Genomic DNA, 25974 nt, shown 5'->3' with positions numbered 1-25974 from the left:
TAAGGCCTCCTTTGCAGGATGGTACCCCTAGCCTCGTCTGCTTGTAGTTTCTGTCAGTATGGAAACCTCCAGTTTTCTCAAGGTTGGGAGGATTAGTCACCTAACTGTGTGGTGTGGGAGAAGGGATGGGGAACCTGTTTCTTATACAGACCTGCAAACAGTCCTTTGAAGTCTTCATCACCACTTATAGAGATTTCACGGTCTGCTGATTCTTGAGTTATTTGGAGGTTTTACAACATGAGTTGTGTTGCTTCTGGGCTTCCTTCGAGCGGGAACTACCACAGGTTTATTTTCTTTTCAGTTCCCAAAATTGATATCTCCTGTCCCGTTTTCTATTTCCATGGGAGTTAATTCCTTAATAACAACAACGACCATAAAGGACTAATTTAAAGTGATTAGCTAATGCTCATGTGTACATGCAACCCTCTGTCTTCAGCTGGAAGTCTACATGAGGAGGGTTTTCCTTCGTTTGACTCTCTGTGGCACTTGGGTAGTTTTCTTTGGCCAGGATTTCCCATTCACCAATGGATTATGAAAACAACGAGGACTTTTAATTGTATGGTATGGAATACGGTGGAGTGAGCCCTTCCCATGGAGCCAGGAGACTTCTTCTCATCTTGGCTTGTGTGACTTTGGGCAAGTCACTAAACTTTTCTGAACCTCAGCTTCTTAATTTGTAAAATGAATGAGATAGATGATGGCTAACATTTATTTCAACTCAAACGGTATGTTTCTGTGTAAGACTATTAATATCGCCTATAAATCATATAAATCTCTAAAACTCTCCCTGGGGCACCTGGGTGGCTTAGTAGGTTAAGCGCTGACTTTGGCTCAGGTCATGATCTTGCAGTTTGTGAGTTCCAGTCCTGTGTCAGTCTCTGTGCTGACAGCTCAGAGTCTGGAGCCTGCTTCAGATTCTGTATACCTCTCTCTCTGCCTCTCTCCAGCTCACCCTCTGTCTCTGTCTCCCTCAAAAGTAAATAAAGGTTAAAAAAATTTTTTTTAAATAAAAAATAAAACATCTCCCTTATAAATCCTATAAAATGCATTTAACCTAATATATTTTCTCCTATTCACCATGTTGAGACGTTTTGTTTCTAGAACTACAGATGAGCCACACCCTGTTTATCCTCCTGGGCCTTCCAAAAATCTATCTTACATTTGGTAACTATGATATTCACTAGCCTGGGAACTACATATTTGCATATGGCCTGTTTTCCAGGGCATAGGTTGCTTTTTTCATATAGTCCATTCTTTGAGTTGTCATTTTCTTTGTTTTTAACATTTATTTATTTATTTATTTTGAGAGAGAGAGAGAGAGCACACGTATGTGCATGAATGACTGGGAGAGGGGCAGAGGGAGAGAAAGGGAGAGAGATAATCTCAAGTAGGCTCCATGCTGTCAGTGCAGGGCCCAACTTGGGGGCTCAGTCTCATAAACTGTGAGATCATGACCTGAGCCAAAATCAAGAGTTGGACACTTAACTGACTGAGCCACTCAGGCTCCTCTAAGTTGTCATTTTCACCCTGCATTGAAAATGTGTTGCACAAAGATGAAAAGATGATTTCCAAATAAGTGGTATTGACATGTCAACTGGTTCTGAGGGGTGAGGTGGGGGGAGGGGACTAAAATTTTAATTTAGAATAAAGAGGACCACCTGAGATGCAAAAGGAGCAAGAGCTTTTCTCTGACTTCTTAACTTAGAATAACTAATGGGTTAATCGGGTCCATTTCCCAGCTGTTTATTGAGAGGCTGCCATAAACACCAAGAGTGCTATAGTTAGTATAAGAGCCCAGTCTCTTCCTTTAGGATAGTAGCTCTTAAATCTACCTGCATGTTAAATCATGATGCCCTGGGCCCCACCTTAGACCAACTGAATAAAAAATATTTGGGTATGGGTCCTGGACATTCAAAAATATCTCCCTAGGGATTTAAAAAAAAATGTTTGTTTATTTATTTTGAGTAAGGGGGAGGGTCAGAAAGAGAGGGAGGCAGAGAATCCCAGGCAGGCTCCTCACTGTCAGCACAGAGCCTGACTCAGGGCTCGAACCCACAAACCATGAGATCATGACCCAAGCCAAAATTAAGAGTTGGACGCTTAACCAAATGAGCTACCCAGGCACCCCACCCCTAGGTGTTTTTAATGTACACTTAAGGTTGAGAACTATTTCCTTAGGAGCTTGAACTCTAGGTGAAAGTTAAAAACTATACATTAATTGCTATAGAACATGGAAGACTATGATGAGTGTTACAGAGATCATGGGTGCATGAATTAGAAAGCATTTAATTAACTGGAGTCATTAGGAAGGCCTTCATCAAAGAGCTGAGTTTTGAGCTAGTGGAGTTTTCATACCAACTATCTAGACTTGGTGTGGGCTATTTGAAGAGCAGTGGGAGGAAAGATTGGATGTTAGGTTGTAGCCAGGTTGTGTTTGTCCGCTGTCAATATGGGAATTTTGACTTTATCTTGCAGGTGGTAGGAAGGCTTTTGAGGGGTCACTGAGGATTTCTGGTGGATAAAATGGCACAATGAAAGTGGTGCCTTTGAAGATGGATCTGATGGGAATGAGGGGTATGTTGTTCGAACACAGTGAGGCAAGAGCCTGTGGAAAGAAAGACCAGTTGGAAAGCTGCTGTCATGGTCCAGATTATAATGCTCTGAGCTAGGAAAAAGGCAGTGGAATTTAAAAAATAATGATAGTAAACGTTTGTATGGAGTTTTCATAATAAGCAGGTTCTTTCCCATATCTCATTAAACCTTACAATAACCTTAGGGTATTTATCTCCATATTTTGTAAATGAAGGAACTGACATACAGAGGTTAAGCTGTTGTAAACCTTAAAGAAATGAGGGTCCTAACTGGATGACTGCAGATAAGTAATAGGGAGTTGCAGGGGCTCTTCCGAGGCATCATATGGGATGTGGAGATGGCACAGCCCCTATTGGCTAACTCAGTGTCAAGGCTCTGGCTGTGCTGCCAGGTAACACCGTATGTTCTTCACATTGACCTCCGTTGCCTCTGTGGTTTGATGTGTGATGACTTTTTTTTTTTTTTTTTTTTTTTTTTTACAAATGTGTGGTGAAGGGAAGGGAATAAAAGGCTGTTGTCAATTCAACTTCTATCAAATAAGAATTTTAATGTATTTTCTGAGAATTTTTGGGTTTTCAGGTAGTTACATTTTGTTGAACTTTAGAAGACTTTGTCTAAGTGTCTAGGTGTGGGGATCCAAATACAGGGCTGAAGACCTTGTCCAGATGTAGGTTAGTGGTGACCAGGTAGATTTCCTTTTCTCTTGTGGTTGAGATAGGAGCCATAGGGAGGAGAACTATGGATCATGGTGTAAACATTGGAGAACATTTTCACGGCAGTGGTAACTAGGATGTTTGATCAGGATTGCATCCTTATCAGAGCTGAGATTAACTCCTGTCTATCACGGTGGTAATTCATTTTGTTCACAAATCCACCAGGTATCTATGTACTCACCTGTTTTGTACACTAGGATCCTGAGGCAATTTAAATACCAGCCTAAATCATCCGTGCATGTGATGAAATGTACTTTTCATCTGAGATATTTGTTTCTCTGCAATCAGATAGCAGAAGAATGTGCCAGAAACCTTTGGGATGCTGGGGAGGTACAAAGGAGTGAATCATCATCTTTGCAAACCTTGATTAGATTTTCTTAGGAAATGCTGGTAGGAGGGTGGGGAAGAAGAGGTGGTTGAGCTTTTGTGCTCTTGGTAGTTTCAGTCCAGGTGCATAGACTAACATTCACTGGCTCCAGCCATGGTGAAGACAAATGCTATTTTGGTAATTTGGAATAAGAAAAGCCTTTGGAAAATTAAGATGTCACCTTTTATTTCAACTGTTTGTTTTTGCATTTTAGAGTACTGGGATCTTCAATGGCAGGAGACAGAGTGATCAGAAGACCGAGATGAATTTTAACACTATTCTAGAAGAGATTCTTATTAAAAGGTCACAGCAGAAAAAGAAGACATCGCCCTTAAACTACAAAGAGAGACTTTTTGTGCTAACGAAGTCCATGTTAACCTACTATGAGGGTCGAGCAGAGGTAGGAGACAATAACAATTTATTCTTCTCCTTTCTGCATTGATAATAGTTTATAATATTGTTTCCCCCCACTCAAAATTGTATGGAATAAATTTTAGGTTAATGAAGTCAAAGGAATAATTTTTTATCATTTGGATCTGAACCATAAAGTTTAGAATATGGTGAGAAATGATTCGCAAGTCTCTTAATTATGGTTTCATGTGTATTGGTATACATTTTATATCAGCCTACGGAATTAATCCTTACAAGAAAACAGATTTCTACACTAGCTTTATAGGTTTTTTTTTAAGTTTATTTATTTATTTTGAGATAGATTGTGTGCAAGCCCATGTGCAGGGATAGGGCAGAGAGAGACAAAGAGGGAGAATCCCAAGCAGGCTCTGCACTGTCCGTGTGGAGCCTAATGCGGGGCTGGATTCAACGCATTGTGAGATCGTGACCTGGGCTGAAATCAAGAGTGAGACACCTAACCCACCCGGCCACTCAGGCGCCCCACCACATTGATTTTAGATCCTTATGAAATTCATTAAGTATATTGCATCTATGGATCCTTCCCATAAACTACTGTATTATGTATCAAAAACTGCTTCAGCACATGTACACTGTGTCTCTGTCCATTGCTTTATAGGAATAGTTCTTTGTTATTAAGTGGAAATTATTTAAACCTGACTAGTGATTTGGTGGATCCAGCACATTACTGAAGTTGACCTAAAATGGAACTCTTCAACTTTTTTTCTTTCTTTCTTTTTTTTTTTTTTTTTTTTTTTTTTTGGTAAGCAGCTACCGCAAAGTGCCTTTTATGGGAGGAGGGAGAGGTGGCTTGCTAAAAACCTAGTCAGTGATGTGGCATAGTGAGGCTTTATCAGTTGCTTTAGCCTCTGGGTTTACCACCAGATGAGGCAAGTGAATGTATAGTTGCCTCTGGCCCACCATTTCCCTCCTGGCCTCTAGGGAATGTGTCATGTAGCACGGCCGGTCCAGGCATGCTCCTCTACCAGAAATCCTCTCGGATTTCAAGGAATGGCTAGAAACTAGGCTACCCCTGTTGACCACATGCTGTTGTCTAGTTGGTCATAGTAGATTGTTGGTGATCTTGTTGTTTGGTTTTATTTTATTATATTTAATTCTTCTTTTTCACCTGGTGTGCCTTTCTTAGATCGATTGATATACTATTTTTTTGGTTGTTGTTTTTTTCTCTCCCACTGGTGTCTCTGTGTTTTTGTTCCCCTAATTCAGAGAGCATTGCATTGTTTCTTCCTGGTTGTCCTTAACTCTCTTAATTTCTGCTGTGCCTTGTCATTGTGACATGTGGAATTCTGCAGGTTCATATAATAAAGGACAAAGTCCTTTATCCACATTCTTAAATCCCTGAAATGCTCAAGACCCAACCTTGAAAAACTCTTTTAGTCGTAAAACTTGGCCCGAGATGAAGTTATTTTTAGTCTTTATTTGTCCTAGTCAGTGTGATTTTTTTGTTTTTGCATGTGTGTGTGCAGAAATATTAATGTTTATGTGGGGCTGTCTGGTCCTTGCTGGGAGTGTTATGCAATATATGCTATCTGTGCTATATTTCATTTATTAAATCTGAAAATTTACAATTCCAAAAGGGTTTCAAGTAAGACCAGAAATAAGAATTGTTTTATTTTAATTTAATTTTATATTTAAAGCCAATTTATTTATCTTGAGAAAAAGAGAACATGCACGCATGCCCAAGCGCATGTGGGAGAGGGGCATGGAGAGAGGAAGAAAGAATCCCAAGCAGGCTCCATGCTGTCAGAGCAGAGCCTGATGCAGGGCTCAAACTCATAAATGGTGATATCGTGACCTGAGCTCAAATCAAGAGTCAGTCACTTAACTGAGTCACCCAGGTGCCCTGAAATGAAAATTACTTTAAAATCTAAAATAGATTTTTAAAATATACTTTTTTAAAAGTTTATTTATTTATTTAATTTATTAAAAATTTTTTTTATAGTTTATTTATTTTTGAGACAGAAAGAGACAGAGCACTAGCAGCAGAGGGGTAGAGACAGAGAGGGAGACACAGAATCTGAAACAGGCTCCAGGCTCTGAGCTGTCAGCACAGAGCCCGACACGGGGCTCAAACCCACAAACTGTGAGATCGTGACCTGAGCCGAAGTCGGACACTTAACTGACTGAGCTACCCAGGTTCCCCAAAAGTTTATTTTGGGTGAGAGAGTGAGTGGAGGAGGGTTAGAGAGAGGGAGAGGGAGAGGGAGAAATCTAAGCAGGCCCTGCACCCTCAGTGCAGAACTGACACAGGGCTGGAACCCACAAACCGTGAGATCATGACCTGAGCTGAAATCAAGAGTCCCACCACTTAACCGACTGAGTCACCCAGGTGCCCCTAAAATAGATTTTAAGGGAAAACAACACATTTTTGCTGTATGGTAATTATTTGTTATAATTTGAATTTAATGCAATAAATCTAAGAAAAGAACGGAAATAGAACTGTGGAAGTGGTAAAACATGCCTCAGAAGCCTCAGAAATAGGGACTGATACAATTGAAATATGTTGCAGTTGTTAGGTCACTTTGAAGATGATAAGTATACAAGCTTAAAAGCACCCTAATTGTTTTAGATTCAGTGGAATAAAGGGAACAGTGGAACCCTTTTTATTTCAGAACCTAGCCCACTGTCTTGCCTGGGAGCAGCCTCAGCCACCACGAGAACCAGAAAGGACAGAATGAGGAGGTTGTCATAACACGTAAATATTCAGCTTTGCACGCTCAGCATCAGGTCCACCTCCTTTCTGGCTGCTAATTGGTGCAGGCAGTCTGGTCCTGCTTTAACCCCCATGAGCTGGGCATCTAATGTCTCCGGGTTTCTTTTTCTCAGGGACAGACATTCACTCGCATATGTAGGACTTTCAGCCTGAAACGTGGTTGCAGATTTGTTTGCCTCTCACAGTTAAAAATAAATCATTGTCCACATTAAAAAGTTAGGGATTTTAAGATGAGAATCTGATTTTTTTCAAATAAAAGTCTGACAAAACTGGGCCGAGTTCCTGCATAACAACTCTCCTTCTGGTTTCTAGGTAAGCCCGGGAGCGCCCCGTTGTGTTTCTTCCCTGTTTCGGTTAATGTCCTCGGTTCTCTGTTTTCCATGGATAAATATTCTAGTTTCCATCTCCCCAGTCCTAGAAGCTCTGATCCAAAAAGAGCTGTGACATGGGTAACTCCTAAGAATCAATAGGTATTAAGAAATATATATGTTTTATCAAAATCTAAGACCAGAGGTGAATTAGAAAAACCATAGGGGCCCTTCAGGGGTTGGGATAAATAGCCCTAGAGAGTATTTTAGTGGTTCATAATTCTGTTTTTAAAAGAAAAACCGTGGGTAGGCTATTGATTGACCCAGTCGCTATGATTCCTAGTGTCTTCATGGCAATTAAAGGCCATTAATGTTTTATTAAAACTCTCAGTTAATCATAATGTGACTCAGATGTCCGTCTTCCCCTGGGTCTCTGAACCCCAGCTCCTCCAACATGAAGCCAACAAGCTTTTCTTCCTATTAAATACCGTTTATTGTACTTTTTGAAGTCTGCTAAGAAATTCTGTTCTAGAATAAGAAATTCAGTCAAGCTGTTTCTTCCAAGCCTGATATTGGCAAGGTTGGATCTCAGGGTCTGCTGTGGGCCGTTCTTTGCTTTGTCCTCCTTGTTCTTACTGCCTTCAGTTAGCTCCTATTTCTGAACATTCTAGTGAACTGAGAAGACATCTTCCTGGCAATTTATATTGTTTGCTCTTACTCGTAATAACATAAATCATAGGACCTTGGGCTTTTCTTTTTTTTTTTTTTAAATTTTTATTTATTTCTAGGAGAGAGAGAGAGAGACAGCGTGAGCAGGGGAGGGTCAGAGAGAGAGGGAGTCACAGACTGAAACAGGCTCCAGGCTCTGAGCTGGCAGTCAGCACAGAGCCCGACGCGGGGCTCGAACCCACGAACTGCGAGATCATGACCTAAGCGAGAGTCGGACGCTTAACCGACTAAGCCACCCAGGCACCCCAAGACCTTGGGCTTTTCATAAGTGATCTTGCTCTCTGGTCACAGAACTAAATGACACATGGGTTAGACCCCTGACATAATGGGGGAGGCTCCATGTGGAATTGAGAAGGAACTCAAGGAAGAGCAGGGCTGGAGCTTAAACAGGAAAAAGGTCTCTGGTGAGAAAAAGTGTGGAGAGATCTCTAGATGTTGAGATTTGGAATAACAAAAAAATTCAAGTAGTGTGTCAATCTACAGTTATCATTAACTAAGAAATCAGGAACTTGTTATAATTGGACTTTGGTACTACTAATTTGGTTGGTTGGTTGTCTGTAATACTGCTCCAGTATGGAAACTGGCAAATAGTTTATAAAGTCGAAGTGTAGGGTGACTGGTTTTTGTCAGGGGTCCCCAAGGCTGTCCCCACGTTTGGTGGTTCACTAGGAGAATTCACAGTACTTGGCATATAGTTGTCTTTATGGCTATGATTAAAATAATTTTTTAATGTTTATTTATATTTAAGAGAGAGAGTGTATGTGAGTGGAGGAGGACCAGAGAGAGACCTGGACAGGATCTGAAGCAGGCTCCAGGCTGTCAGCACAGAGCCCAATGTGGGTCTCGAACTCATGAGCTGTGAGATCATGACCTGAGCTGAAGCTGACACTTAACTGACTGAGCCACTCAGGCACCCCTTTAGGGCTATGAATTAAAAAAAATTTTTTTTAAATGTTTTACTTATTTCTGAGAGAGAGAGTGAGAGAGAGTGAGCAAGCAGGGGAGGGTCAGAGAGAGAGACAGACACAGAATCTGAAACAGGCTCCAGGTTCTGAGCTAGCTGTCAGCACAGAGCCCGACATAGAGCGCAAACCCACGAACTGCAAGATCATGACCTGAGCCGAAGTTGGACGCTTAACCTACCGCGCCACCCAGGCGTACCAAGGGTGATCTATGAATTTTGACCGTGGAAGGAGACAGAGCTAAATTAGCAAAGGGAAAAGGCACTTGGGGAAAATCTATGGGAAACCAGGCACAAGCCTGCAAGAGTCTTTTCTCAGTGGAGTCTTCAAAGTGTGTGCTTAATTCTTCTACCACTCAATTGTGGCAATAATGAAATGTTGTCTACCAGTGAAGCACGTTAGAGGCTCAGCACCCAAGGTTCTCATTGGAAGCTGGCTACATAGGCACCTTTGTCTAGCATGTACCGAAATTCCAGAGTCCAGAAGGAAAGTAGGTGCTCAGCGTAAACCATATTGTTTGTTCAAAGAGTTTAGGCACAATAAGCTATTTTTATCAGTGCCGGGAATAGTAGGACCCTCTCTAAGTCTGAGTTCCCCGAGGCCAGCCAGGGGCCAACATGGTAAAGAGGCCTTTCTCTAAGCCTCTAGGTCTCTAAGACTCTGGTCTTCACCCTTTTCTGCACATTAGTAGTAACAGTGACACAAGTTATTGAGTACACAAACAGGCCAGGCCCTGTGCTGAGTACTTGACATACGTTTTTCCTTTATTCCTCAAAACAAGCGTCTTATTCGTTCCCCCTCCTTAAAAAATGAACGAGGCTAGAAAGCTTAAAAACTTGTACAAGGTGATACACCAATGAATTGCAGGGCTGTTTCTTCAAAGCCTGTCTTTGAAAGAACCTTGAGAGTCTGGAGAAAACTAGGGAAAAAATCTACTAAATCTCTCTGCAACAAAGATAAAACTTTATGTTAAAGCTTTTTGACAGTATTTTTATTTGTACAGTAATGATTTTTTTTAAAAAAAGTTTTCTTTCTGGGAGAAGAAAATTAGCACTAGGCAGGGTTTTTGTCCTGGCTCTGCCACGATCTCATTGGACTTCATGAAACAATATTCTTCAACCCATATGTCTCTCTACACTTTTAACTCCTCTTTTGTCATCTCTGTTTCAATCCAACACACATTGGATCTTTACCAAATGCTATGAATTCTCCTTGCCTTTGTTACAACCTTATTGCGGTTCCCAGCTCCATTCTCTTGGTGTATTACTGCCCTATTTGATTCTGTCCTTGGACCTTAATCCATTATTTATGCAGTCATCATAGGGATATTTAAAACTTGTAGCTTTGTGTCTTCTTTAGGATCTAGTAAAAACTCCTTAGCTTGGAGTACAGGCTACTTGATGCCATTTTTCCTTGTCTTCCCTCTTTCCTTCCTCCACCTCCTGCTGTGTCTTCTATCTGCTCTTTCACACTGTATCTTTCTTAATATTGTTCAGTCTCCTTGGAGGGATAGATTCCTCCACCAGCCTGTGAAGATCCATCTGTCCATTCCACCTTCTGTTTTATCCATCAAAAATGAATTGAGTGCCTAGCAAATGCCCATCTTTTCTGACTCACCCCGATGCCTACCTCCTCTGAAGCCTTTCCTGTATCCCTCCCACCAAAGGTAGAACCCCACCTCAGCCCTCTGCGCTCTGTACATGACTTTGTTGGTAGTACCTCGGTTACCCGGCTTTCACTACATATCTGTGTCCCCCAGTGGACTTGAAGCTCTTTGAGGGCAGAGCTCATAGCTTTTCCATCTTTGTATTTCCAAAAGTCTAGTGCAGAGTTGAAGACTCAGTACATGTTGGGTGGCTGGAGGGATCAAAGGAGAGGCGGGCAAACCTCAGACTTCAGAAGCAGGCAGGACAGGTTTATCTTAAACATACATTGTAAACAACCAGAAAGGTTGTCACGCTGCTCATAGATAGAAGAGTCAGGATTTGAGTCCTTCCTATAATGCCACAGGTGCCTTCCTTTTTTTATTCAAACATTCTTTGTAATGAGATGCTTGAAATTTTTATCTTTTCCCCAGGTTGTCAGGATGGTGAAGCTATCACTTATTAAGTATAATGGCACATGTGTCTTAAACACCCAGGGTAACTAATTTCCCATATTTCTCTAGGGTCTTCTGGGTCATATAGGGCTGCTCTCTTGACCACCACTAGGAACCTGGAGACTCTTAGTGACATAGAGATAAGAGCCTATTAAGGTTCTGAGATGATGTGATCTTTGTCTTTTAGTTACATCTTTAGACTAGGTAGACCTCCCGATGCGAAGCATAAGTTTACAAGCTCCCGCTAATCACTATCTGAGCATGTATAACTTTCAGCACTTCTTAGGATTCTGGGGAATTGATGATGGAGCCTGGAAAAAATGGTTGCCTTTACAAGTCAATTGGAAGCATTTACATCAGACTTGAGGTGAAGTTCACCAGCTTGTAAGAAGTAAGACAGCTCTAAATACTCCACAGACAGAAGAGTGGTTAGTGTCATAGAGGTTTGTTTATTTGTTTGTTTGTTTTGCTCTGAGAGTTCGCAACTATATTAACCCATGAAAACTTGTTTTCTTACTGGAATTTGAGTTTTCTTGTTTTTGAAATTAGGTTGTGTCAGCTTCTTGTCTTGTGTCTCAGTTTCCTTTCTTGTGTCTCTTCTCCCACTTTTCATTCAGATCTATTTTTTTTCATTCTACTGTCCTGGATCTGACCTTTCTCATCATCAGTTACTTTCCAGCACCCAGATCCAGGTCTGAAGTCCTATGATCGATTTGCTCCCTTAATTTGCCAAGTTAATCTATTTTCACTTAATAATATTCACAGGTTTTTTTTTTTCCTCTAGGAAGCAGAAACCTATTTAAGATAGAAGGGGGTGGGAAATATCATTCTTAAAATTTGGGAGGTAACTTTTTATTTTGCTGTAGTTTCAACTTACAGAAAAGTTGGAAGAATAGTTCAAGGAACTCTCCAGTAACCTTCATTCAGATCCACAAATCGCCTCTGGTTGCTTCATTTGCTCTATCATTTTGGTCTCTGTCTTTCTCTTTTATTTTATTATATTTTATATTTTATTTTTAATGTTTATTTATTTTCGAGAGAGGGGAAGGGAGGGACAGAGAGAGAGAGAGAGAGCGGGCAACCCAATATCCGAAACAGGCTCCAGGCTCTGAGCTGTCAGCAGAGAGCCTGACACGGGGCTTGAACTCATGGACTCTGAGATCATGACCTGAGCTGAAGTCAGACATTTAACTGACTGAGCCACACAAGTGTCCTTCTGTCTTTCTCTTTAAGTGCATGTTGTTCTCTGAACCATTTGAGAGAAAGCTGTAGACATTGCCCCTTTTACCACTAAAAAGGTCTTTGTGTATTGTCTAGGAAGTAGGCCCATTCTCTTTTATAACCACAGTATAATGATCAAAGTCAAAACATTTAACACTGATACAACACTGTCATCGAATCCAGAGTCCATGGTCAAATTCATTCATCGTGCCATGGATGACTTCATTGCTGCTTCTCCACTTCTTCCCCTTGCCAAGTCCAGGATGGAATCCTGGGTTAAATATTGCAGTTTGTTGGTTTAAAGACATAAAGTTTTTAAATGTCCATGGTGAGAGGAGAAGAAATGTATAGAAGAGATGCTGCTTTTTGTTATAGCCTGTAAAATGCCAGCTATCATACGAATACTCAGTGATTGTGTGTGAATGTCCACAAACACGAAATCAGATTTAAAAACCTTTGTAGTCTCTTCTCTTTCTCTCATTCTCATCATCATCGTTAGGAGCGGGGGATCTCTGTCCTGCTAAAGAAATTATCGTAGCCTGGTCCCCTAGGATGAGTACAAATCATTTATTCTGGTTTCCATGCCCTCCCACCTTCAGTTTTAACTTTTATTCTTCCGTGTTAAATAGTTGTTAAGAATTTGGCTATGATGGCTGTGGTTCATTCACTCGAGTATTTGTATAACTAGATGAGGAGTATCAGGAAAATCAGTATTTTTGCCCAGAAATGGTATTACTTAGTTTGTCTTCTTCATAAGTCTAAGCTCTCAGCAATTTTTAGTGATATCAAAAAGTCAAATTTCCCTCAAAGTTTTATTTAGCAGTTTTTCCACTGAATATATTCAAAAGGCTGTGCCATAGACCATGAAGGCAATTATGAAAAGAACAATCCACAGAAGGTTTGGAAATGGCATTACAGTTGAAATAAATATAGGGTTTCTCCCCACCTCTCTTTTCTCATCTGCCTATCGAGAAAGACACTTCTCTTAATTGGAAATGTGTGTAACTTGTTGCAGTTTCTTTTTTAAAGAACTATATTTGACGTCATGATTTTCGTAACGAGTTTTATTTTTCTCTGTTGCATCATGAACTACTGGGTTGGGGATTCTTAGAAATCTTTGAAGCTACTTCTGTAATTAGTGGTTTCTAGTAAGTGTTTGTTGGTGGAGATAGGTATGATAGCATGTATCCTGAGGGACAGTTAAAGAAGAGATCGAATTATATAAGTGGAGGAAGCTTTCGTGGCAAAAGTATAGATTCTGTAGATTTTAGGGGGTGGTGGAGGATGGAGGGGTTGGAGAACTCCTCTTGGCCAAGGGTTGGAGTAGGAGCAGTGTTGGGCAGGGAGTGCACATTCCATACAGAGGGGGCAGCGTGTGCAAATACCATGGGGATGGAAGGGGTTTTGCTATATTTGTGGAACAGTTCTGTTCTAGACTTATGTAGAGTTAAATTTTGAGATGGGGGAGGGGCAGCAGGAGGAGGAGAGAGAGAAGCCCACTTTCAGTGTGAAGCCCAACTTGGGGCTTGATCTCATAACCCTGAGATCATGACCTGAGCTGAAATCAAGAGTTGGACGCTTAACCAACTGAGCCACCCAGTTGCCCCTAGACCTATATGGATTCATATAACTGATAATTACCTGTACATGTGGATAATTGATTTGTTGGTAATAAAGAAGAATTATACAATTTTATAGCTGGGAGGCCTTTAAATTTTTCATTTATTTATTTATTTATGTGTTTATTTATGAGAGAGCGAGCGAGTGAGCGAGCATGAGTGGGTGAGGGAGATGGGGACAGAGACAGGGAGGGAGATAGAATCCCACAATGTACAGAGAGAGAGGGAGAGTGAGAGAGGAAGAGAGAGTGTGGGACCCGGAGTGGGACTTGAGCTCACCTGAAGTAGGGCTGGAACTCATGAACTGGGAGATTATGACCTGAGCCAAAGTTGGATGCTCAACTGACTGGGCCACCCATATTCCCCTGGAAGTGTTTAAAGAATGACCCCCCCTCCAGTTTTTCACTTGTGGGAACTGAAGGTAAGGAAATGATCTGCTTGAGTTCGCCCAGTAAGTTCACTCAGCCTGGACCAAAACTCAGATCTGAATGTTCCTGAGTTAGCCTCTAATTGTAATATCTTAGTTCTTGAAAGGATGTAGTATTTGGGTTGCTCAGGTAGGTGAGAGCACTTACAGGCTTGTACAGTATTGTTGTTCACAGACTAGGCACTAGCTAGTGTGTCTTAGAATGCCTTTGCTTAAAATACTACTGACTTCTCTGCCTTTGAAGTTTTGCTCTTTCCTTTATCTTTAGTCCTTCCCTCCCTGGCCCTCAGAGGTTATAAATGCCTTGCCCTTTTAAAATTACTGTTATAATAATAATAATAATTGTTAGTATTATAGCCTTTTTCCTCACAAACTACATAATAATTTCCTTGGGGGCAAAGGAGAAGCCTATCACACAATGCCTTGTACCCATTAGGATCTCAAAAGCGTTTTTGGTGGCAATAATTACGATGGTGATGGAGTTTTAGGGGAGCGAAAAGATCTTTAGAGACATTGTGATAGTTATTTCTCTTGCAACTTTGTTTCATTTTATTTTTCTTAGGAGGTACATTATTTAGGTTTAGAAACAAAACTGTGTTCTTATTTGGTACTTATTGGTGCCATCCTCTCCTCCAAACTAAAATGTGACATTGTCTTAAACTACCAGAGTCTGAACTGGAAAAAGTTATACAGCAATTTGAGACAGTGAAATGACATTTTGATTTGTTTCTAGGTTGTTTAGGACATGCTACGTCTAAGTCACTGGTTGTTGCTGGTCAAGTACACGTAGAGAATTATCTGCAGAAGGGAGCTGAGAAACACCTGTCAGCAATTCATTCTCTGCCTAGAACTGCCATTATTGGCCTTTGGATTTTGTGAATATACTGTACTTCTGAGATAAAATATTAAAGTTTGATGATTTCTACTTCAGATAATTGAAAAAAATTGTTATAGCCTTATTACTAAAGCTCATTGACGTTTTTAACTTTTGAAAATAAAGTTATGGTTATTTATTTTTGAGAGAGAGAGTGAGGGAAGGGGAGAGAGAGACAGCATGTGAGTAGGGGAGGGCCAGAGAGAGGGAGACACAGAATCTGAAGCAAGCTCCAGGCTCCAAGCTGTCAGCACAGAGCCTGTCGCGGGGCTTGAACTCAACAAGCTGTGAGATCATGACATGAGCCAAAGTTGGGTGCTTAACTGACTGAGTCACCTGGGTGCCCCTACCTTTAAAATTTTTAATCATAGAGAATTGCTTATAATGCTTGCATGCTTCCACATTACTAAACACCTAAAATGAAAAATTGCACTAAATATAGTTGTTTGTTAAATAAAATTAAACGAGTAAGTAAGAGACTTAAATGAAATCTCCCAGTGATTTTTAATAGATCTTGGGAAGGGAATTCCCCCTTCCCCCAATTATCCTAGTCGTATGAGAAAACTTTTTTCCATTCTATCTTTATTCCACGTAATCACATAGGTATAGCTATTCCTTAATTTTATTTGCCACAGCAAAAAGGAACATGAATAGTAATAATTCCCTACTCATGAGATTGTAACATGTTTTTTTCATTTTAGAGGAATGCATAAATTTTATGTAATTGTTTGTAAATTACATCCAGAATTATATATTTATAAGTTATAGAATATATAGATCATAAAGTATTATATATATTTATTAAATCTGTATAATATGTTAATTAATTAATTAGTTTCCTGGCAAAAGAGAGGCCATAAGTCCATACACTTTTATTTGCTACATGGCACTCAGATCATTTGTTTTAGTTTATTCATTATTTGAACGATTTTGTGAGTGTGTATCCTGTGCTAGAGATGGCGGAATTAAAAAGGATGCTGGATTCTGGCTCTTCTGCTCACAGGCTGGTTAGGCTGTAGTTTTACTTTCCCGGGTTCACAGCGACAGACTTTATTATGCTGCATCTGCTGTGCTGCGCAGCTGGAGTTCTCATCCCTGCGTTCCACCATGTGCTCCCACCTCTGTATTTCTGGAGTACCTGGGACTCTTAGACTTCACTTGACCTTGGGCTTTGGGGTGTGATATGCAGTGGATGCACAGACGGGATTTCAAGGTTTCCTTCTGTTGTTAAATTTTAGTTGGCTTAGATTTCACAAAAGTACAGGTGTTTTGCATACATATTGCTATGCTTTGTTCTCGCTCCCATCTCTATAAAGTGAATCTGCAGATAACCAACAAATTTATCCACCATTTAGTTTACAAGTGAAAAAATTAGGGAGCAGAGTCAGTCACGTTCTCTGAATTGACATCCCATTCGACTAGGTGAACCAAGATGTCTTATCTTTCTGGCTAATGTGCTGTCTGTTAAACCACATTGTGCTCTGACCGCAAAGGGGGACTTCCTTAAACATAACTTCACTGACCACCTATATACACAGTTTCCTTCCTCCTTCCCTGCTTTGGCTCTTTGTATCAGACCTTGAGAAGGGAGTTCTTTTAACATTGCTGGTTTGTGTTTCTTTTTTCCTCACTGTCCCCCTGTGAGGTGGGAGTCCTATGCATACAAGTAAGTTAGAGTTTGTGGATGAGAGACCTACAGAAAGAAAATATTTCTGTGAATGGTTATATGAAAGAGGCTGAAAAGGGTTATACTTAGATGGTAACCCTTAAGAAATTTAACGTGGTCTTGGTTAAATCATTTCATGAATACTTGAAACGATTCTTCACAGAAAAAACTCACAAGCAACTCAATTAAATGTGAATTTAATCACTCATAGTCAATCCCAAAAGGAGAGAACAGTGTCACAGCTGGAAAGGACCCCTGTAAATCTACCATAATCTATTGTTAAGTTGGTTTAACATTTTTGTGAGCTAAGTAAATGGGTTTTTAGGTTGATTCAGTTCTGACTAGGATTGATTATAGTACAACATCAAAATAAATAGTACAGATTTGAATTTTCTTGGAAAAAGATGAGTAGCTTTATGCTAAAGATCAAATATGTAATTCAGAATTTTTCTTTGTAAAAAAATGTTAATTTCTGAGAGAGAGAGAGCATGAGCGAACGTGCAGGGGAGGGTCAGAGAGGGAGAGAGAATCTCAAGCAGGTTCTACACTGTCAGCACAGAGCCCAATGCAGGGCTTGAACTCATGAGCCATGAGATCATGACCTGAGCTGAAATCAAGAGTCACATACTTAACTAAGCCACCGAGGCACCCCAGAATTTTTCTTTTTAAGTTTTATTTATTTAAGTAACCTCTACACCCAACATGGGGCTTGAACTCATGACCCGAGATCAAGGGGTGCATGGTTTTCTGACTAAGCCAGCCATGTGCCCCATTTTTTTATCTTTTGACAGGGTTCTTTTATTTTCAGATGTCACATTTAATCAGTTTCTAAGGATGCAGGTGATGACTAAAATATCTTAGGAAACAAAACCAAAATCCATTGGATGAAATAGTGTATTGCATGAAGTTCTGGAAATCAATTTATCAGCAGTTTTCTGTTCTCAATTACAGGGAACTTCAGTTGTGGTTTAAGGCTCATTTCCAAGTTAATAGAGTTTCTGTGTATTATAGAGTGAGAGATTAACACTGTGGACTCTGGAGCCAGATTACCTGGTTCACATCCTACATTTGTTACCTTTTAGCTGTGTGGCCTTGGACAAATTACTTAATCTCTACACCTCATTTTCCTCATCTTCAAACTGGGGAGAAAGTAGTACTTCCCTCCTAGGTTTTGGAAAGGAGTAAATGGATCGCTGTATGTGAAGTAATCTGGGCGGTTCTTGGCATACAGTAGGTGCCATATAAGCACCGACAGGTTTTGTTATAGCTCTACACAGGAGGTTGGTTGAATTGCCACCCACTTTTGTCTTTGTTATATATATGTTTCAGTGTTTTTGCTCTTGAATCTGGCTTTTCCCAGATCTAGACATGTTTGCACTGAGCATCCCTGGGTCATTCTCCTAGGACTGCAGGGGATCCACTCTTTAAATTGATGTCCGTTGCTTGCAGTCAGCTGCATTAGGGGGTTCTGGTAAACCGGTGGAAATGCATGGCTCAATAAGGCTAGTTCATGTTCTGCCATCTCTGAGCCTGTGCTGGTAGAGCTCTCACTGGGGACTCTCTGCTCTGGACATTTTCCTCTGGGTGTTCGTCAGTGGAGCACATGGCAGTGTACTGGCTGTCACAATGTGGTGCTGCTTCACTGTAGCATTTTCATACACCACAAGCGGATCTACCGTGAAGTTCAAGACAAGCGAGCATTAGAGACTTTTCATTCCAGAGCCCGTTCTAAGGTTCTGGGAGGGACCCTAGTGGTTTTGCATTCATAATTTTGCACTTAAAAGGAAAATAGAGAGCCTTCTTCTTTAAGTGTATAAGCTTCCGGCCACTCAAAACCTTGATCTGTTTCTACAGAGCAAAAGGACTTTATTTGTCCTAATATCTGACAATATCTATAATTCTGCCAATGAAATACTCCCAAGCACATCCATTGTAAACCACATTTATAACTGGTCTCTCTTCAAAAAGTCTTTATTTCAAGAACAAAGAGCTATATATCTGCTTTAATCTTTTAAATTTATTTCTCCTTAATACTTTCAGAGTTGTTTTTTAAAGTACCATACATTTTTTAAGTTTATATATTTATTTTGAGAGAGAGAGAGAGAGAATGTGCTAGTGGAGGAGGGAGAGAGGGAGAGAGAGAATCCCAGGCAGGCTCCTCGCTGTCAGCACAGAGCCTGACATGGGGCTCAAACTCATAAACCATGAGATCATGACCTAAGCTGAAATCAAAAGTCAGATGCTTAACTGACTGAGGCACCCAGGAGCCCCAAAGTACCTTACTTTTCTTGTTAAATGAATTCCTGAGTGTTTTATGGTTATAGGTAACTCTTGTAAGTAAGTTATTTTGCATTGTACGTTTGTTGTAATTAAGTATTGTTAATATATAATCAAGCTCTTGGTCTTTATAAATCTATTTTGTAACTGATCAATATACTATGCTATTTCCAAATATTACATAGAGGCACAGTTTCCTATACTAACTTTGCTATAAAAAGGGTATTTTCTATTAAATTTAATACAAATAATGGGAAGAAAAAAATTTTTAAGTTAATAAAAATTATAGCATCTTAAGTTCTAAGTAGGAATGCTCAAAAGGGTAGAATTAAATATTTCTTTGCTGAACAAGTTATAAACTGTGTGTGCTGGAGGGAAGTACTGATAGGGGATGGTGGAGAAATGTACATAACCAATAACAGCAAACTTTCCGAATTGTCTGAAATACAAACTTTAAAAGCAGAGACACCTAGATTTGTAATTCATAATCACTACAATTGGTGGAGTAAGAAGATTCAAACATAAGCCATTTGACTTAGAAGCTCCCCAGACACCTCTACCTTAATTTTCTAGCCAAACAGACAAACAACAACAACAACAAAACATGCCTCTTTTTACTTGAACCAATTAAGTGCCTATTTTGTGGTGGATACTGTTCCGAGCTCTGAGGACACAAAAATGTATATAAAGCAAATGTCCTGTTCTCATGGAACTTACATTGTAGAGGAGAAAAACAGGCAGATACAGATACACCAATAAATATCTCTCACCTTGACAAAAAGCAAAGCAGGATGAGAGGGGTGGGGACTTGCATGCTTGTGGTTTTCTTTGTTTCTTCTTTCTTTGTTTCTTTGTTTCTTTGTTTCTTTCTTTCTTTCTTTCTTTCTTTCTTTTTTTTTTTTTTGGTGGTGGTCGAGGGAGTGGAGATCTTAAGGACAAGACAGGCCTGGGGGAGGGGAAGCCCTTGGGTTAGGGAAATCAGGAATGCAAGGCATCAAGAAAGGCAGATGGTGCTTCCTTGCTCAAGGAAGAGCCGAGAGGCCAAGAGAATGGAATGGAATGGAATGGAATGGGGTGTGGTGATGGAGGTGGCCAGAGACCTTTGTGGGCCATGGAGGAGACTTTGGATTTTTTGTTTTTTAATGTGATAGGAAGATTTTGGAGGGTTATAAGTGTGGAGTGACAAAATTTGGCCCTTCTATTCATGAACTTCAGGACACTGGGACATAGCAGAACATGAATTGTCAGGGAGAATTGCTGTACCAGCCAGTTTGACCCTGGGAAGTTCATTTATCCAGTCAGTGTCCAGTTTCTACCCTAAAATGAAGAAATTGGATTATGCGAGTAATTCACCAGAATCTTTTTCATGGCCAAATATGATTCTCAGATCTTAAAATAGTTATTAAACATCCACATGTATTGGCAGTGGTTGTAGACTATGGAATAGGAGATCTTCCCCTCCTCACTTTCTGCTCAGACTTTGGGACATCCCTGTTTCAGTCCTGAGCATCACCCCTGACTCTGAACAGGTGTGTGCATAGTGGTGTTTCACCATCTTTTCAACCCGCATTTCTCTGATTACTCACAGAGGATGAGCAAGCTTGCATATTTACATTGTCCATTGGCATTTACTCTGTTGAAGTGCCCATTTGGATATTTTTCCTTCTTATTTCAATTAGAACAATTTCTTACTTATTTCTAAGAGATAAATATATTCTGAATCAAACTCATTGTTCATACATGCTTTGCAAATACTTGTTTGTACTTGGTGGCTTGTCTTTTTTTTTTTTTATGGTGGTAAGATGCATATAAAATTTACCATTGTAACCATTTTAAACTGTACAGATCAGTGGCGTAAGTACATTCATCGTGTTGTGCAACAATCACTGCTCTCTGGTTCCAAAGCTTTTCATCGCCCCTAATAGGAACCTTGAGAAAGTTCTGGGTGCGCTTGGATGGAATTCTGGTGCTTGCTTTTGGATGGAATGTTCTGTAAATATCTGTTAAGCTTATCTGGCCTATTTAAGGCTGAGATTCTCCTATTGATTTTCTGTCTGGATGCAAGTAGGGTATTAAAGACCTCTACTATTATTGCATTTTTGTATATTTCTACCTTTAGGTCTGTTAATGTTTGCTTTATAGATTTAGGTGTTCTCTGTTGGGTGCATGAATATTTACAAACATTATATTTTCTTGTTGGAATGGCCCATTTATCATGATGTAATACCCTTCTTTGATTCTTATTACAGCCTTTGTTTTAAAGTCTGTTTTTTTCTGGGGCACCTGGTGGCTCCGTCGGTTGAATGTTTAACTTCGTCTCAGGTCATGATCTCGCACTTCTCGAGTTTGAGCCCCACAACGAGCTTGCTGCTATCAGCACAGAGCCTGCTTTGGATCCTCTGTCCCCACCTTTCTGCTCTGCCCTGCTTGTGCTCTCGCTCTCAAAAATAAACATTTTTTAAAAAGTCTTTTTTTTTTTTTTTTCTGATATAAGCTACCCCAGTATTCTTTTGGTTTCCATTTGCATGGAACATCTTTTTCCATCCCTTCACTTTTAATCTGCTTGTGCCTTTTATATCTAAAGGGGTCTCAGTGCATCTGAGTGGCTCAGTTGGTTAAGCATCTTACTTTTGATTTCCTCTCAGGTCATGATCTCACAGTTTGTGGGATAGAGCCCTGCACTGGGCTCTCTCTCTCTCTCTCAAAATAAATAAATAAACAACAACAAAAAAATGAGTCTCTTGATCCCAGTCACTGACTCATGTCTGAGGACTCAGCAGCACCTCCCTTGAACCCCCTAACTTCCTAATACTCTATCCTATGCACCTACCCTCCCCCCCCACCACCTTCCATGGTCCATTTCCACCAAGGAAAGGGAATTGTATCTTATGTCTGCTATCTGGAATCTCTACTCTTTTGACCCCTTTGCTGATGCAAGTAAGGGTGATAATCTGTTTCTTGCTGAAGATTATTTCCATATAAGAATTCATCAGAGAAATAGCAGGAAGTCCCTTATTACTATCCAAGGGATTGCTGATGATTATGATAAAAAGAAACTAGTGAAGGCCTTTAAGAAGAAATTTGCCTGTAATGATACTATAATTGAGCATCCAGAACATGGAGAAGTAATTCAGCTACGGGGTGACTAGCACAAGGACATATGCCAATTCATAGAGATTGGACTGGCTGAGGATGACCAGCTGAAGGTTCATGGCTTTAAGTGCTTGAAGCTTTAGTGAGGATTTCCTCACAATGAGTAGAATTTCCCTTCTGTCCTTGTCACAAGTTTAAAAAATCTCACAGCTTATGTAATGTAACCATTTGGGATCTACTTTTAACTTGGACTAGTGTAACTCCATGCAATGAACTGAAAAGAGCCAAAAAGAAAAAAAAAAAGTGAATCTTTTATAGGCAGCATATAAATGGGTCTTGTTTTTTTTCTTACTCATATAGCCACTCTGGGTCTTTTGATTGGAGAATTTAGTTCATTTATACTTAAAGTAATCATTGATAGATATAGTGCCATTTTATTAATTGTTTTCTGGCTGTTTTTGTAGTTCTTTTCTGTTCCTTTTTTCTTCTCTTGCTCTTTGTGGTTTGATGACTTTAATGGCATACTTACATTCCTTTCTCTTTATCTCTTATGTATTTACTATAGGTTTTTGCATTGTGATTATCATGAGGCTTACATATTACAGTTATATCTATAACAGCCTATTTGAAGTTGATAAAAACTTAAGTTTGATCACATTATAAAACGCTACATTTTTACTCTCCCCCTGTGCTTTGTTTTTGATGTCACATTTTACTCTTTTTATCTTGTGTATCCTTTACTAATAATTGTAATCATAGCTATTTTTACTACACTTGTCTTTTAATCTACATACTACCTTTGTTAAATGATTAATTTATTATCTTTACTATATATTTTCCTTTCCAGTGAGATTTATTCATTCATATGTTTTCTTATTCATAATTAGTGCCCTTTCTTTTCAGCTTAAAGAAGATCCTTTAACATTTCTAAGGCCAGTTAGTGGTGGTGAAGCCCTCTGGCTTTTGCTTATCTAGAAAACTCTCTTTCCTTTAATTGTAAATGACAACTTTTTTGGCTAGAATATTCTTGGCTGGAAGTTTTTTAGCTTTCAGCTCTTTGATTTTATTGTGCCACTTCATTATGGTCTGTAAAGTTTCTGCTGAAACAAAATTTTTTTATTGCTGCTTTTAAGATTCTTTCCCTGTCTTTAACTTCTGATGTTTTAGTTCTAATGTGTCTTGGTGTGAGTCTCTTTGGATTCATGTTATCAAACTCTGGTCTTCCTGTCTCTGGATGTCTGTTTCACTTCCCATATTAGGGAAGTTTTTAGCAATTATTTATTTAAATAAGATTTCTGCCCCTTTCTCCCTTTCTTCTGCTTCTGAGATTCTTATAATGTGGATGTTCATCCATTTAATGTTGTCCCATAAGTCCCTTGAGCTATCCTCACTTTTTTAAAATTCTTTTTTCTTTTAGCTGTTCTGATAGAGTGACTTCCACTTCTTTGTCTTTGAGTTCACTGACCTTTTCTTCTGCTTCATCTAGTCTGCTGTTGAACCCCTCTAGTGTATTTCTCAGTTGTATTGTATTCTACAGCTCTGTGACTTCCAGCTGATATTTTTCTATATTTCCTATCCCTTTGTTGAGGTTTTCACTGGGTTCATCCATTCTGCTCCCAGTTAAGTGAGCATCCTTATGATCATTATTTTAAGCTCTTTATAAGGTAAATTACTTATCTCCATTTCATTAAGGCTTTTTTCTTAAGTTTTATCGTGTTCTTTAATTGGGAACAAATTTCTCTGTTTCTTCATTTTCCTTGGGTCTCTGTTTTGGTTTCTATGTAATAGGTGAAACACTGCCCTTCCCGCACCTCCCCCCCCCCCCGCCCCAATTCTGGAGTGGCCTCACGTAGGATATGAACCTTGTCATTCAGCCCTGTCCCAGATCTTGTTTGTGCTTGTCCCAGCATCCTATTATATTTTTAAAAGCTCCCAGTAGTTGAGGATATGCCAAGACCTGTCAGTATCCCAAAGAGGAAGAAGATCTTAGCACCTAGATTCAGGCTGATTGGAAGCCAGACCCATAGACAACAACTTTTAAAAGTTTGCATATATATACAGTTCTTTTGGATCACAAGCATAAACCCTACTGGCCACCAGAGCCAGGCTATCTGGAGGTTTCCTTTGGGCAGCAGTTGCAAAAATTGGGGCTCCAGAGGAGTATATTATAAGCTATTTTCTTGGAGAAGTTTCCTTCTGGGATAGGTCATATGGTAGAAATTAAAGTCATATCAAGTACCTTTTCTGACCACAGTGGTATGAAAGTAGTAAGTAATTTCTTACATGAAGAAAAAAGGAAAATTCACACATATGAGGAAATGAAACAACATGCTACTGAACATCCGATGGGTCAAAGAAAAAATTAAAAGAGAAATTAAAAAACACCTTGAGTCAAATGAAAATAAAAATATATCACACCAGAATTTGTGGAAGGTAGCTAAAATACTTCTGAGAGGGAATACATAGTGATAACTGCGTACCTCAAGAAACAAGAAAGGTCTGAAATAAACAACTGAACTTTATACCTCAAAGAACTAGAAAAAGAAGAACAAATGAAGCCCAAAGTTAGAAGAAGGAAGGAAGTAGCAAAGATTAAGCCAGAAGTAAATGCAATAGGAACTAAAAAAGCAATAGAAAAAAGTCAATGAGGTTAAGAGCTGGTTCTTTGAAAACATAAACAAAATCAACAAAGCTTTAACTAAACTCATTAGGAAAAAAGAAGACTCAAATAAATTAGATATAAAGGGCTGTTACAACTGATACCCACAGAAATACAGGGGATCTAAGAAACTACTATGAACAATTATACACCAACAAATTGAACAATTTACAAGAAATTAATAAATTCTTAGAAACATACAACCTACCAAGACTGAATCATGATGAAATAGAAAATCTGAACAGACCAATTATTAGCAAGACTATTGAATCAGTAACCAAAACCCTGCCAACAAACAAAACCCAGGACCAGATGGGTTTACTGGTGAATTCTACCAAATGTTCATAGAAGAATTAATACCAATCCTTCTCAAACTCTTACAAAAATAGAAGAGGAAGGAACCTTCCAAACTCATTTTATGAGGCCAGAATTACCCTGATACCCACACCAGACAAGAATGTCACAAGAAAAGAAAATTAGAGGACAATATCCCTTATTTTGAAAACAGATGCAAAAATCCTAAACAAAATATCAGTACACTTAATTTAACAGAGCATTAAAAGTATTTTACACCATGATCAAGTAGAATGTATTCTAGGGATTCAAGGTTGGTTCCACATTTGAAACTCAGTTGATGTGTTTCACCACATGAACAGAATGTTGAATAAAAATCATATGATCATCTCAATAGATACAGAGAAAGCATTTGACAGAATTCAGCAGCCATTTATGATAAAAACTTCTCAACAAAGCAAATATATGGGGAACGTACCTCAACATAATAAATGCCATATATGACAAGCTCACAGCTAAGATCATACTCAATAGTGGAAAATCTGAAAGCTTTCCATCTAAGATCAGGAACAAGGCAATGATGTCCACTCTTGTCACTACTGCATAGTATTGGAATTCCTAACCAGATCAGTTAGCAAGAAAAAGAAATAAAAGGCATGCAAGTTGGAAAGGAAGAAGTAAAATTGTCACTGTGTGCAGATGATATGATATTATATGTTAAAAACTTAAAGAGACCATAAAAATACTGTTGAACTAATAAATGAATTCAGTAAAATTGTAGGACACAAAATCAACACACACAAAAAATCTGTTGCATTTGTACATACTAATAACAAACTATCAGAGACATTAAGAAAACAATCCCATTTAAATTACATCATTTATTTTTACTTTTATTTTTATTTTTTTATGTTTTATTTATTTCTGAGAGAG

General features: G+C 39.3%; 1 protein-coding gene and 1 pseudogene across 3 annotated transcripts in view; both read left to right on the top strand.

Annotated features, from left to right (window-relative positions):
• Positions 1–25974, top strand: part of TEC (tec protein tyrosine kinase) — a 132688-nt gene that overhangs the window by 40593 nt on the left and 66121 nt on the right. For 2 of the 3 annotated variants that reach the window (XM_039241095.1, XM_039241093.1), the window contains exons 1-2: positions 3773–3789; positions 3887–4072. In XM_039241095.1, the coding sequence (XP_039097026.1) occupies positions 3787–3789; positions 3887–4072 (189 nt within the window). In that variant the 5' untranslated portion in view covers positions 3773–3786. Of the gene's footprint in view, positions 1–3772; positions 3790–3886; positions 4073–25974 lie in introns of those variants that run through there. The other variant, XM_039241094.1, reaches the window with a different exon arrangement.
• LOC120237696 lies at positions 21884–22231 on the top strand (annotated as a pseudogene).

Source organism: Hyaena hyaena, unplaced genomic scaffold (assembly GCF_003009895.1).
Source record: "Hyaena hyaena isolate Hyena2069 unplaced genomic scaffold, ASM300989v1 scaffold_187, whole genome shotgun sequence".
In the NCBI taxonomy this organism is placed as follows: Eukaryota; Metazoa; Chordata; class Mammalia; order Carnivora; family Hyaenidae; genus Hyaena; species Hyaena hyaena.
This window is presented reverse-complemented; position numbering and strand designations above follow the sequence as displayed.